The following is a 14,111-nucleotide window of genomic DNA, read 5'->3' as shown; positions in this document are numbered from 1 at the left end:
CAATAACATCCTTTCGAGATTCTAACACTTTATCGTTGTTGGAACGATTTTGTCTTCCCATATTTCGTTCATCAAACGATTTCTCAACTAAAATCGGGGTTGAATGAAAATATAAACTCATCAACCTAGTTTCTCTTCTCATGTTGCTCGATATCTTCAATTGAAACCGGCGTTGAATAAGGAGATGAACTCACCAAACGAGTTTATCTTGTCATATTGCTCTGTTTCACAATTGAAACTAGGTTGAATGAGAAACTGCTTAAAAAAATTATATGAACAAACAATTACAGATTTTTGTGAAGAAATTGATACATAACTCAACAAAAACTAACAAAATCATCTAAAATAGATACCTGCAATGAACTCTAACTAAATAATTCAGTTGCAAAAGCCTAAAAAAAAGCAACATTGCTTCTCCAAGAAATACATGCAATCCGAAAAAATATACAAAACAAGAGATTTTCTAGTCCAAATTATCTGGAATCAAACGAAAATCATAGCAAATGTATCTTGTTTTGTCGTCAATTTCAGCAATTTTAGTTCAATTTAGCAAAAAATCGCAGAGGGAGAGAGAGAGAGAATAAAAACTTAGAGAAGAGAGAGAACGGTCCCTTTTCTAAGTCTGTAAAATAAAAATAACGGATAAAAAAACTGACATTAATTGAAACTATTTGGGCTTAAACTGACATTTTTCTTTTTAGTAGATATTTTGTTTTGGGCTATTTTTGGTTGGGAAAGTTTTATAGACTGGCAGTTTGGGTAATTTTCCCCTTACAAAATGGATACTTAACGGATAACCAATGGGCTTAACTTTTAAATTTGCAAAGACTCAAATTGAAGATTTTTCGAATTTGGGAGACTACGGTTGTGTTTTGATATGAAGGAAAGGAAAATATTTGCTTGGAAGATAAAGTAAATTTCTTGCTTATTTTTCGATATTTGATTAAGTAGCATAAAAATATATTTAATTTAGGCAAACATTATATGAGACAAAATGAGTAAGGGCGGAGAGGATGGTAAGTCGGGGTCTAGGGACTGAAGTGGCGGTGGCGAAGAAAGGGGGAGGGGGTGGAGGGGGGGGTAGGGGTTGCGGTTAGGGGTGGGGTGAGTGGGAATAAGGGTGGGAGCGAGGAATAAAATGGGGAAGATTAAGAAAAAATTTTGGAAACTATTTTCTTTCCTTTTGATAGGGAAGTCGTTTTCCTCCAATTGGAGAAAAATAAGTTAATGAAGAAAATATTTTCAAAAATATTTAACCCAACCAAACATGAAAAAAATTGATCCTTCATACCAAACACACAATAGAACTTTTCCCAAAATGATCACATTCAAGAAGGCATAGATAATATGGATATTCATATTATCACTGTGACCTATTTCCTATTCGTATTAAATATGGACAGAAGGGATATTTTATCCGTTTTTGCATTACTAGTTTTCGACCCGCCTATATCTAACCTGACCCGCCAGTTTGCCACCCCCAGCCTTAGCTAACTAGATAAATTAACAGCTGGAAAATCATTAAGTGATGGGTTCAACCCATAGAATGACCAAATTGTTTAGCATTTAGCAACACTGCTGTGTCAAAACTCAAAAATAGCGGAACCAGAGTGCAAATTTTGTGGTTTTGTTGTGTATATTCCTAAGATTGAGTTCTTGACATCTGAATCGTACCAAGTGGCTTCCGAGTAGATATAGTTATATTATGACAGCCTTAGCAGACTCATTTCTACATCAAAGCAAGACATAATTCTGACTCATTTGTACTCAAATAGTTTTGTTCTTTAGAGATGATAATGATTGGACAAAGCATTCAATCGTATGCCCAAAGGCATGTAGTTAATAAAGTAGCTGGTAAAGTTGGTCCTAAAAGCAATTAATGATAACGATACAAGGGTGCCGTGAGCTACCGTTCATCTGATTCTCCATGTTTTGGATCCATGCAAGAGGTATTCATTAAAAGCTCTTCTATGCTTTGGTAAAATTTATAGATGATGTTGTCAATCTCAAATTGCAAAAGCAAACTATTTCAGCTATACTACTCGTTAGTTACAATTCGGATTTCTTGGAATGATATCTCCTTAAACCCTAAAAACCTTAATTTATACTATTACGAGTCTCATTCTCATGCTACTCTTTGGAGTGCATGATTACTTTGGGAGGTAAAATACTGCCCGCCAATCATTATGCAGACCATGCCACTTAAGCATTCTCATAGCCAAGCCCTCATCAAAATGCTGGAGATTTAACAAGCGTTTTGTTGCTGGCATAAGCTAGACTCTGCAATAGCTTGGGGTCAAATTTTCTTCGTTACGTGAACATTGTCATGTTATTGTTCTAAAATCAGCTAAAGTGCCTATAGAAATAGGAGTGTTCAATCCAGAGAGCTTGTCTTGGAACAGAGTGATTCCTCCGAAAGTAGTTTAAGAGTTTCACGCAAAATGATTGGAGTCATTATTGAGGATATCAGGATAAGAACTACTGATTTGGAAGAAAAAGGCCCGGCTTGCAATTACCGCCATGACATTACTATTGCATTCAACTGTAGAGGAAGAGTTTGTTATAGTAAATTGTGTAAAAGTCGATTGAAAATCTACCCTTAAACTTAGCTACAAAGTGACATATCACATTACAAGCCAATGCACTTCAGAGCCTATTCCAAGCTATCGCAAAGTCTAGCCCATGCCTGCAACAAAACATTCCTCGCTAGATCTAATGCATTCAGATAAATGCTTTTGGCTATGAATAGATTTGAGTCGCTTGGTCTGCATAATTATTGGGTAGTAGTATTCCACCATCCAAAGTAATCACGCACTATCAGGAGTCGAGAAGGAGAATGAGATTCGTAGTAGTATCACAAATATATATTCAATTACATGTAACGAGGCAAAAGTAAGCAAAGCAGCTTCCTTCATCATAATAATGTCACTCATTTAGGAACTCAATTAATTTCTTTGGTATCTAGCTCAAGTGTCGTTCCAAGAAATCTAAACTGAAATTGCAACTAAGGAGCAGTATAGTTGAAATTGTTTGCTTCTGCTACTAGGGATTGACACCATCCTAGAATTTTACCAAAAGAGAGGAGCTCCTCATGAAACACTTCTTACAACTGCTGGATCCAAAACTTGTAGAATTGGCCAATTGTACGAATGGTAGCCTACCACACAGGTATTGCTATCAGTTATTGCTTTTAGGACCAACTTTACAAGCTTCTCTATGGACTCCACATGTCCTTTGGGTAAGCAACTCAAATAACACAAAGTCTTAAGTACGGCAGCTTGACGTCTGGTCTAATCATATATCCTCTCTCATGATTTAGAGAAAAACTATAAAAATACGACTGAGTAAGAAATATGCCTTGCTTCGATGGAGAAGTCAACTAACGCTTGTCATAACATTACTACATCTACTCAGAAACCACTAATCACGATTCGGGCATCAAGAACTCAAACTTGAAAGTAATTGCCAAGTTCAATTTTTGGAATCACAATATGCAAAGTCTCTCCTCAAGAACGAGTCTACCAAGTATTTATATCTATTACATCCCAAGAAAAGGAAACCAGATAACCCTTCTTGAAAAGCCTACTAAACAGACTAAGAAGAGGGGAAAAAAAAACAAGAACTCCAATTTTTCAAAAGCAACAAGAAACAGTGTTGAGACCCTCTATTGTTTCTTGATTATCTTCGTGCTAGTCGGAACAAGCTACCTTGGATAGAGCTTTAGATCTCAAAGTCTTGTTTCCATGGTCAAGGACTTGCAATCCATTTAGAGGCATACATTTTGTACGTACATGATTGAAATTTCAGAGTGCATGTATGGGAAAAGGAAGGCATACTGTCGAAACACATTTAAACTCAAGGCTGCACTAAAATCTTTTGGATGAAAAACCTCATCAGATGACATGCCAATATTATGTTCTTTTCGGAAGATGCCTCATTGTCAAAATCTAGCATCTCACGCCAGCTCTTGTAAGCATTGCGAAGTTTTATGCTGCATTTGATTTAAGAAATTACTACTTAATTTAAAAAGAAAACAAAAAGAAATAAAACATACATCATTCTTTTGATCCCAAGACATTCACCTTCTTAAACCAAACTATAAGATGCATCAGATGGCTTGAGCAAGGCCTGAAAATCTATATAAAGGAAGGATATAGGAGAGATGACTTGGCACTCTCTATAGCCAAGAAAGCCTTATATCTTTTATCTCAAATTTTCAGATTTTCCCACCATTTTCTTCAATTTTTGTGCTATACACCTCTTAAAACCCCCAAAAACACCTCTTAAATGCACATATTAAATTCTCTGCCCAAAAGACACCTCTTGAAGATTTCAATAATTTCATATCAATTATATACCCTTTCACCTCCTCTATCTACCCGTATCTCATAGATTCGCATACATAATTTGACAACTTATTAAATTGGATTTTGCTCAACGGTGAATACCAACTAAATTGGATGTTGCTCGTAGCACTAATAAAAATAGGGATCCCCTGCAGTTGTCGACTACCAACCAATCCTCCATATCACACTTCAAATTGTGCACAAGTGAATGCAATTCTTATAGATCCATTTGTGTTTTTGATCTTATGTGATCTGTCGTGGCCTCTGCACCGAAATGAGGACTTTGTGTGATAAGATGGTGCCACCGAAACTTAAAGGTAAGTTCTCCAGAGTGGTGGTCAGACCAACGATGTTGTACGGGGCTGAGTGTTGGCCAGTCAAGATCGCTCATGTCCAGAAAATGAAGGTAGCAGAGATGGGATGTTGAGATGGATGTGCGGCCACACCAGGTTAGATAGGATTAGAAATGACATTATTTGCGACAAGGTGGGTGTGGCCCCTATTGAGGACAAGCTGCGGGAAGCGCGGCTTATGTGGTTTGGTCATGTGAGAAGGAGGAGCACAGATGCCCCGGTGAGGTGTGAAAGGTTGACATTGGAGGGCCTACGAAGAGGTAGAGGTAGGCCAAAGAAGAGGTGGGGAGAGGTGATTAGGCAAGACATGGCGCAGCTTCAGCTGACCAAGGACATGACCCTTGATAGGAAGGTATGGAGGTCGAGGATTAGGGTAGTAGAGTAAGTAGTCTAGAGTGTTCATAACAGTAGTATTGGCATGCAATCTCGCTTTCTGTTGGTAGTAGGTTTTAATGACTAACCATTGTTTTATTTCATTGTTGATTACCTTATTGTCTTGTTGTTTTTATTCTGTTTTTATATGGCTTTTTGATACTGTTCCTTCTTGGCTATATTTTCATTAATGTGGTGCTTATGCTTTCCTAAGCCGAGGGTCTACTGGAAACAACCTCTCTATTCTCACAAGGTAGGGGTAAGCTCTGCATACACACTACCCTCCCCAGACCTCGGTGCAGGATAATACTGGGTATGTTGTTGTTGTATAGAAAGGAGGACGTAGACAAGGAGACTTGGCACTTCTCTTTGGCCAAGAAATTCAATTATCAGTTGCAGCAAAGAGATGTTGTATGTCGTATCACACTTTGTCTGCCTTTTCTTCCATATCTGTAATTATTTTTTGGTAGTTAGGATGCTTTACTGTTGACTACATTATTGGATGACAAGAAACTATATTCTCTAGGTTGAATTTTAGTGGAGACAATAGTATTGTGCTACAAGCATTCGGTAACTGTCTTTGATTTGGATGTTCACAAAAGAACATGAAAAGATTGCTGATAATTTTTAGTTAATGTACATTTTTTTCCTGAAATTTAGTTAAGGTTATTCAAAAACTTGAACCCTCCCATCATTTCAATTTGCTCAATTCATTGTTAATAAGAAACACCATTTACTGGGTTTGAGATTTTGTAGATATTAGACAACAACATACCCAATCTAATCCCACAAGTGGGGTCTGAGAAGGATAGTGTGTACGCAGATCTTACCTCTACCTTGTAAAGATAGAGAGATTGTTTCCAAAGACCCATGGCTCAAGGAAAACGAAAAAAGGGGGCAAAAATAAACAAGCAGCAACATGCAGACCAACATGATAATAAGCTAACTGAAGCGAAAGAAACATGTAAAATAGAATTCTATGAATACGAGAGTACAATTCTAATACTACTATCTATTGGTACGACATAGAAATAAGCTCGACTATCCACTAACCTCTTACCCTAATTATCGGCCTCCACACCCTCCTATCAAGGGTCATGTCCTCGGTAAGCTGAAGGCGCGCCATATCCTGCCTAACCACCTCTCCCCAATACTTCTTAGGCCTACCTCTACCTCTCTTCGGACCCACCAAGGCTAACCTCTCAAACCACCTCACGGGGGCATCTGCACCCCTCCTCTTCACATGTCCGAACCATCTCAGCCTCGCTTTCCTCATCTTGTCCTCCATTGGGGCCACTCCCATTCCAGATAACTTCATTCTTAGTAAATTAAGTTTTAAAGTAGAAGTTTAAGAAAATGAAGTTTTAAACTACAAGTTGTGTCCTAAAATGAGAGGGCGTATCCTTCCATCCTTTTTTAACCACATATTTTTATATATAACTGCAAGAGGTTCTGTATTTTGAAATTGCTAATTTTATTCCATGGGGTGGGATTACAGTAAAGTTTCATTCTTCTTGATGCATAGGGACAGCAATTCTACAGCCGAGGTTCAATAAGGCTTCAGGGATTGAACGGCATAACTTTACGTTTAACAATGTGAATGACATTTTTATTTTGGCAATTTCAAACAAATCTGAGGGGCTTCCATGTTGTTATTATTGCGGTTAGTTCTGCCAACAGTGATAGACCGATTGTTTAATTTTTCATAATTTGGAAGGATAACAATAAACTAAAGTTTCATTGTTTTATTTTATTTGGATGATAAAAAAACAAGATGTGAAAGGGTTACTAAGAATTTATATGCAGTGTTTTTCACATGCTTGGCTAATTTAGTATATTCATACACATTTGATTTTTTCCTTTTAATACTTTTCATATGTATGTCTATTCTCTATAATTGCTATTACATATTTTTTTCATCCTATTATAAACAAAAATATACAAATATGAAGGTGAGGGATACAATATGAAAAATCATTAAGTAAAACCATTTGCATGGCATACAACAAAAAAAATAGGCAAGAACAAAAGCAGGATCATTGTACCTTTCGTGCTGAGGGATGTCATATAGGAAGGCGAGGTTGGATATTTCAGAAATATACAGATCGTGCCAGAGAATAAACATGTCAATAATATCTAAGGGGCATTCAGAATGCCACCACTTGAATTGGGGATTTTGATAAACCCCCTCAATACATTTGATGGTAGACTGCTGCTATTCGATCCAGGTAAGCTTTCTGGTGATTCAAGTGCCCGAGAAGTTTGAAGAGCCATCTCTGAATGGAGTTGGAGGCAAGTCATAGCCAGCTGCAAGATTAGAAGTAATTAGGGTGGCTATGTAAAGCAACTCAAACAGTGTATTATACGAGAATATAAAAACTGGAAATCAAGATTAAAAGATCAGAAAACGAAACTAAACAGAGTTTAATTCTGTTCACAATGACTAATTGATGGTGATAAGAACTAAGCCTTTGATATATCAGTTGCAACAGATACCAATAACGTTAAACATTTATCTGAACAAGCAAAGGGCAATCACTAACAAGTAACCTGGAAATAATACTAGATAACTGTTCATGCCTGACACACAACATAACCCAAAACAAAGCAAATAGTTTGATTTGGTAGCTAACAACTCATGAAGTTAGAACAAACAAATTGCGAGTTTTAACAGTTAAATTTCTACTGACTTTCTGCAAAGGGCTTCATGTACACAATTCTTACACTTCAGGATTTTGGCCTTACTTTTTCTTCTGCTTGCCTTTTTATAAAGCTTCCAGTCAAGTTCTGTCCGTCTATGAGCACCTTCAGAAAAAACAAATCCTATCCTATGCAATGTTATAATGTGCCATTGAACACTTTAGTCTCTATCTGGACTTACATTTGTACATTAGAACAGGAGGAAGGTACTAGTTGTGTCTATGACATAGTCCGCTAACAATCTACAGAGTAATAGGTACGCATAAAACAAACAGAACAGAATATGCATGAAGTCTGAGAGGGGCATACAGCTCGTTTGACTTACTGTGTAGCACTCCCTGTCGGTGTCAGATTCAGCAATATGAAGTGCCCAGCTGCGAACCCACTCAAGTCCTTTTGAAATTTCAGAATTTCCCTCAAACAAGGCAGCCGCCACATAGGAGGGATGAAGAGAAATCAATATGCATGAAGAAGTAAACAGGACAGATCTCCTAACATAAGCTTCCACATGATGAGATATCTCCCTGGTAGTATAGAGAGTGAAAACTTAAGTGGGCATCTAAACGTAAACAGAAAAATCGAAACAAGACAGGAATTCCCACTGACAGACTAGTGCATTGTCCAATACCACAGTAAAAATTACAAATGGAAGCAGGTCACTTCTACCAACAACAACCAAGCCTCAGTCCCAAAAAAGATAAACACATTTAATTTTAGAAGTTAAAAGAAGATACGCATTTTTTCTCCTGTAAGCAACTCATCTTCTATTTCAAGACATTTGCAAGATTAGATTGCTAGTTATGCAAGAAGGTATATTCTCTGGTATCATATACAAGGGTTACTACCTTGATCTTAACAATTCCAAAAGAGGAGATGCCAAAATAGATGCTTCTGGATGCATGGCTGAACACTTCATACAGACACCGAGCATGTAGATAAGCTTCCCCAAAACGAGAAAGTCTCTGCCAAGCAAATCTACACCATGCCTTTTCTTATCAAATCCTTCCATGGCTGGAAGCATAAATGCCGCTGCATACTGGGGAAACTTATTCTGGGACCATTCAAGGTGATTTTCTGGTACAGCTGAATGAAGGCCCCAACGGCGAGTCTTTCCCTTCTTGATCTGACCTGATTTAGGGGGAAGTTCTCTCTTATACGAGTGAGACCAATTCAAAGGAGTTCCTGGTGTTGAGATCTCCTTCCAAGGACCAGTTCCTGGAGGACCAACAGGTTTTGGCATGAACCATGCTTGATCGGACATGGATGATATGAGAGCGCCAGACCGTTGCTTAAATCTTGAAATCCCTGTACCTGCGAGCTCCTGTGCAGCCTCTGTCATTACATCAAGTATCATTAACCGCTGGCTGACATCTAAATTTGGTGAATAAAGCAATTTGTTTAGTGTATTAAGAGATTCATGAGGACATGTGACAATCAAAGCAACAAGTGCTTTTTGTCTCTTCTCTTCAGCGGACTCTTCCGCCCCTTCAATAGTTGAATCAGAGCAGCGGGCTTGTAGAAGACTTCTGACTAGATCAGAAGCTACAAACTTGAGCTCATCAGGTGATGCTCGTACAAGCTTCTCAGCAACATCAATAGCCTTATCAACCTGCTAAGAGGAAAGACGTCAAAAATGGTACAGGGGGGAACTTTTTTCACCTACTTTTCAGTGATAGCGCCGGAGCTACTAATTTGTATTACTAGATATCGAACTATTTTCTAGTAATCTTGGTAACTACAAACTAATTGTCACGACCAATTCTCGGTCTACTATAAAAACTGATACAGATCTTTCGGAGCAAAAAAAGGGTATCAAAGCTTGTTCATTTCCTAGAAGACTGATACAATTTAAAACTCTGCAGAATTGTCTGATAGGGTGATTTAAGAATTTGAACTCACTCCATCAGCATCATCAGATTTTCTTAGTGCTCCAATCACATCCGCTAACTGTGAGAAACTTCTTTTCAGATCTGCATCATCATCTGACAAGTCATATGGCTGTAGAGACGAGTCATTTGAGGACTCGGAGGTTTCACTTGCATTATCATCATCATCATCTTCCCAAGAGTCCACCTCATTATTTAGGGATGCTGGATCAATAATCTCATCTGGATCAACGGATTCAAATTCAAACAATTTCTTCTTTTTGCCCATCACGTTATCATGTGTGCTGGTAGCAGCTATGGTATTTAATTCATTTGCAATTACTGTGCTTGAACAGCTCTTAGTATCTCCATCTATGTTTGTTGACCTAGCCAATAATCTTTTTTCGGGTGTTAATAAACCAAACTCCCAGTCAATAGATTCCTCGCGGCAACTATCATCAAGGTAGAGAGGATTCTGGGGGTCAATTACTTTGGAAAATGCTAAAGCAACGCTGCTAGCCATTTTACGGACCAAATGATCAGCACTTTCTAACCTACCTGTCAGCAAACACAAAAGATATAAGAAGATTTACATTAACTAGTCAGTAGTCATATAGAAAGATTATATTGTAAAATTTTACAACAGTAAGAGCAAAATTTTACAGCTAACTCCTTCAAGAATACAGTGCATTGCATCCTTGGTTGCATCTAAATCTTCTTTAGACATCTTCTCTAGGCAAAGGCCTAATGCAGCAGTTATATCTAGATCTTAAGTTAAGGAAGCACAAAATCGTTGAATAGACTAAAGAATTACAGATCTTATAATTTTCCTCAACAAAAGGTGTAAATGTTACTGCTCAAAGAAAAGAAAAAGAATACAGGCTTGCTGCTCAATAGAAGTTGATTGCACAAATTCTCGTTTAGACCAAGCCGTGACAAGATGCTGGACAGTCTCTGAGAGACTACGGAGGTTACAAGCTTTCACTGATGAGGAATTTTCAGGAGAACACTGAAAAACAGCAAAGTGAAGAATCCATCTCAAGCAATTGCTAGGGAATACTTTCCACAGTAAAAATTTCTCAAGAAACATGGACCTGAAAGAGAAAATTGAAGAAAAGACCGGTCAAAAATATAAAAAAGGATATCGTACCCCTCAAAGTTAACAATCTTTTCATGACAATCAAAACGGAATCCATATTCTATCATAATAATGCATAGTGAATATTCACGAACCTAATCGAGGCTTGTTGCTGGAAAATCTGATGAAACAATATCCACAAAATCAAGTGAGCTTCAATATCTCCTGTATTTTGAGCTGCTAATTGTTTAAATAGCTCTTCAGTCATTCTTTCTACAGAGTAAGGGTCTTTGATTGACTCTATCATCTTCAACCAAAATCGCAAACCAGGTGTTGATTCAAATGCTTCACCAACGGGAATATCCGAATTCAATGGCAAGGAGCTCCGCACATGTTTAAGTAACTCAGGAACCAATACACTTAACAGCACATCTACTTGCACAAAATGATTCCACTTTATAAACTCATATATCAAATTACAAATTGATTCCACTTTATAAACTCATATATCAAATTATTTGTACTAATAAAAAAATAAGATTCTTTGAACAATTTGCTTGTGCTTGATCAAATGTACCTGCTGATCCTCGCCGACTAATACGAGCAAATGCTTCACCCATTAACAGGATGCCACCACCTAATTTGTTTTTATCAACATTAGTTCCTCCATCTAAAAGCTCGTCCCATTCCTGTGCTCCAGCAAGAAGTTGAGCAGTGATATGCTTGAAGAAGAGGCTGAAATTCACTGGTGAAGAGTGGAACAAGACCAAGAGGGGCAACAAATGGAACAAAGAACAAAGAAAAGCAAACTACATTATGTAGTCCACCATGCAGTTTTCAAAGAAACCTCTAATTGACACAAGTGTCCACAGCCGGACTAGATGAAAAAAGAATTGAAAATGAAATTCAATTGTTAAGTGAACAACCCCTTACAGCCCACAAGTGCGGGAAGGAGGAAGAGAGAGAGAGAGAGAGAGAGAGAGAGAGAGAGAGAGAGAGAGAGAGCTGCCGTTAAGTTCTTTCCGCCCATAACAAAAAGACAATTGAAAATTTTCCAGCTCATTTTGCGGAGATCAACTCAAAATCACGATAGATTCAACAAGTACTTAATGCATAAAAGCAAATAACCTAGTCAGAGGCAAATTTACCCCAAAGAAGAAAACAAAAAGGATACTGTGATGATAATGCATTAGGGGTTCCCGCTTGTGCTTTATCAGGTATAGACGTAAGGAGTTGGACCACCCAGGATATAATCTGCTTGAGCTCTTCTTGGGCAAGATCATGAGAGTAAGTATAAAATTCTCGAGCAATCTGGGTAACTCCCTTATTGTCAAGCAAACAAAGCACAAGTAATCTGCACTCAGAACTCAAAATATCAGAAGGTATGCCATTACTTTGTGAGCATATCTCAGGAGGGAGAGTGTTGCACCATCAAACAAGTCTACATATTCTTTGTATGAATTAGACATCACTGATCAAGATAATACTCAAACATTGCACCAACATGAGCATTCCAGCAAGACGAGCAGAACATGTGCTAGGCAGAACAAAGCAATGTCCTAACACTCACACCATCAATAAAACCGCTCACATCTCGTATAGCTTCCCACCAAGTTCATCTTGAGACTATAACTAAATAAACACGTTCAGTTTTGATCCGAACTATTTCTGAAGTAATAATTGCCTACATGATGTAACAGTCTTGCACCTGCACATTTCTAGACTTCTATTCATCATGGTCTGATTTAGTGAAATATATTGCAAGAAAAAAATGACAATGACAAAATTATTCCATGGGCATGTCAATGGCAGCAGAAAACTGTTAAGACTGCATTCTCTGTTTGGCCTGAATTCGCCACGCAAAAAGAGATGACACGTACTAAAAAAGCAACTCTAACACAAAGTGGAAGATGCTTTGCTACCTTTCAGCATTTGAGTGGACGGCACGGGTTCCATGATCACTACTACTTCTCCATTGCAGACAAGGAACCAGTTTTTGAACAACCTCAATGACTTGGCCTCTCAAAAAGAACACATCATAGACGTGCATCCTCGCAGAAATGGGGATACATGCCAGCCAATCAAAAGCCACATCTGCAAAAAAAATATTAGTCACGTTATTAAACAACTAAAAAGCAAGAGCTAAGACATTAAAATGATAATGCAAGCCTCGCTCTCTGTAAAAGGAAGCATTTCAATTCACGCAAAAGCATCATTACAACAATGATTATTCCAATAATATGTCAAAGTAAAAACAAATCTAACTGTGCAAAGAGCGAATTGAATACAACAAATACAACGAGCAACATGTATCAAGGAAAGTAAAAGTTGCATTCACAGTTACTTCTTAATCTTGGTTTTAAGTTTTTTCTCATCCCATACACAAACAGACCCATAAAAACTAAAGAATTAAGATATAACTACAGCGCAAAGAAGTGTGGCGCTGTTATTTTCAATTCATGTTAATAAACAAAGGGATCTTATCATTTGACTAATTATCCAGGACTATCAAACTTACCATATAACAAAACCCTGGCCAATGTTGAAAATGCAGGGCCTTTGTAGAAAATCTGCCACCATTCCTTTCTCTCGTGTGTAGCCGGGAGTCTCAAACTTGTTAACTTTAGTAAAAACAATTAAAACATTATAAGAAAAAGAAATCAATAAAAATTAGCATGTACAGCGTAGTACCTGTTCCCTGTACTGCTCGTTAACACTACCTATAGAATTGCCCAAAAAATAGAGGATTATTGCCCAGTAATTAACTTTATTTTCTCGTTAATACTGGTATGAGTTTTTTTTATCGCACCTGCGAGGGAGCGGGAGTCGAGAGGGAAGACAAGAAGGGCGAGGGAATGAAGAGCGCAAATGACTTGGTCGACGTGTTTGGAATCTTTGATAGAAGCAGTGACCTGACCGACCCTCTCTAGCACTGTTATCTCCACCTCTCTCTTTCGCCTTGATTCTGCTTCCTTCTCCATTGACGCTGACGAAACGCTTCGACCCTAGAGGAGTTTTGTCTTTCTTTTTTGTTTTCCAGTAGTTTTGCCGGTTTGGTTTTACATTATGAGTACTTTGCAGAGGAAATAACAAAAATGGTCCCTCACGTTTGGAGGTAGATTAAAACCAGTCCATTAAATATACTCTTGAGCATTATTGATCCTCTAGTCTTGTAAAAATGTGCATTTTGGTCTATGTCAACAACAACAACAAAAAACCTAGTGTAATCCGACAAATGGGGTCTGGGGAGGATTGTGTGTATGCATTCGTTACTTCTATCTTTTGGAGGTAGAGAGGTTGTTTCTGATAGATATTCAACTTAGGAAAAACATAGTTACAGCATAGTTGAAAAGAAATACAGTATCGAGGAAGACATGAAAAAGAACAGTAACAAGAA

General features: G+C 37.8%; 1 protein-coding gene across 3 annotated transcripts; it reads right to left on the bottom strand.

Annotated features, from left to right (window-relative positions):
* Positions 1–3,436: 3,436 nt before the first annotated feature.
* On the bottom strand, positions 3,437–13,747 carry LOC104247480 (uncharacterized). Of its 3 annotated transcripts, XR_716236.2 has the most exons (14): positions 13,524–13,747; positions 13,406–13,434; positions 13,233–13,335; positions 12,637–12,808; positions 11,889–12,068; positions 11,292–11,449; positions 10,870–11,146; positions 10,516–10,730; positions 10,300–10,398; positions 9,671–10,194; positions 8,617–9,380; positions 8,097–8,295; positions 7,117–7,378; positions 3,437–3,991 (listed from the first exon to the last, which is right to left on the bottom strand). XR_716236.2 is itself a non-coding variant. In XM_009803510.2 (13 exons), exons 1-13 carry the CDS (start codon positions 13,693–13,695, stop codon positions 7,208–7,210), a joined length of 3,063 nt encoding a protein of 1,020 aa, XP_009801812.1. In that variant the 5' UTR covers positions 13,696–13,747; the 3' UTR covers positions 7,030–7,207. The 3 variants fall into 3 exon arrangements, 1 of the variants encoding a protein (XP_009801812.1); XM_009803510.2 differs by lacking the exon at positions 3,437–3,991 and having other exon boundaries at positions 7,030–7,378; XR_716237.2 differs by lacking the exons at positions 13,233–13,335; positions 13,406–13,434; positions 13,524–13,747 and having other exon boundaries at positions 11,292–11,459; positions 12,637–12,801.
* Between the last annotated feature and the right edge of the window lie 364 nt (positions 13,748–14,111).

This window comes from Nicotiana sylvestris, chromosome 10 (assembly GCF_000393655.2).
Source record: "Nicotiana sylvestris chromosome 10, ASM39365v2, whole genome shotgun sequence".
NCBI lineage: Eukaryota > Viridiplantae > Streptophyta > Magnoliopsida > Solanales > Solanaceae > Nicotiana > Nicotiana sylvestris.
Note: the sequence above shows the minus strand (reverse complement) of the source record. Positions and strands in the feature narration are given on the sequence as shown.

Bases quoted from the DNA above. Each gene is read 5' to 3' on its own strand.
- LOC104247480 (XM_009803510.2), bottom strand. From the start codon at position 13,695: ATGGAGAAGGAAGCAGAATCAAGGCGAAAGAGAGAGGTGGAGATAACA. The intron at 8,296-8,616 runs GTAGTAACCCTT...CTATACTACCAG, and splicing joins TTGGAATTGTTAAGATCAAG to GGAGATATCTCATCATGTGG. The intron at 7,379-8,096 runs GTAAGTCAAACG...CTAATCTTGCAG, and splicing joins CCGACAGGGAGTGCTACACA to CTGGCTATGACTTGCCTCCA.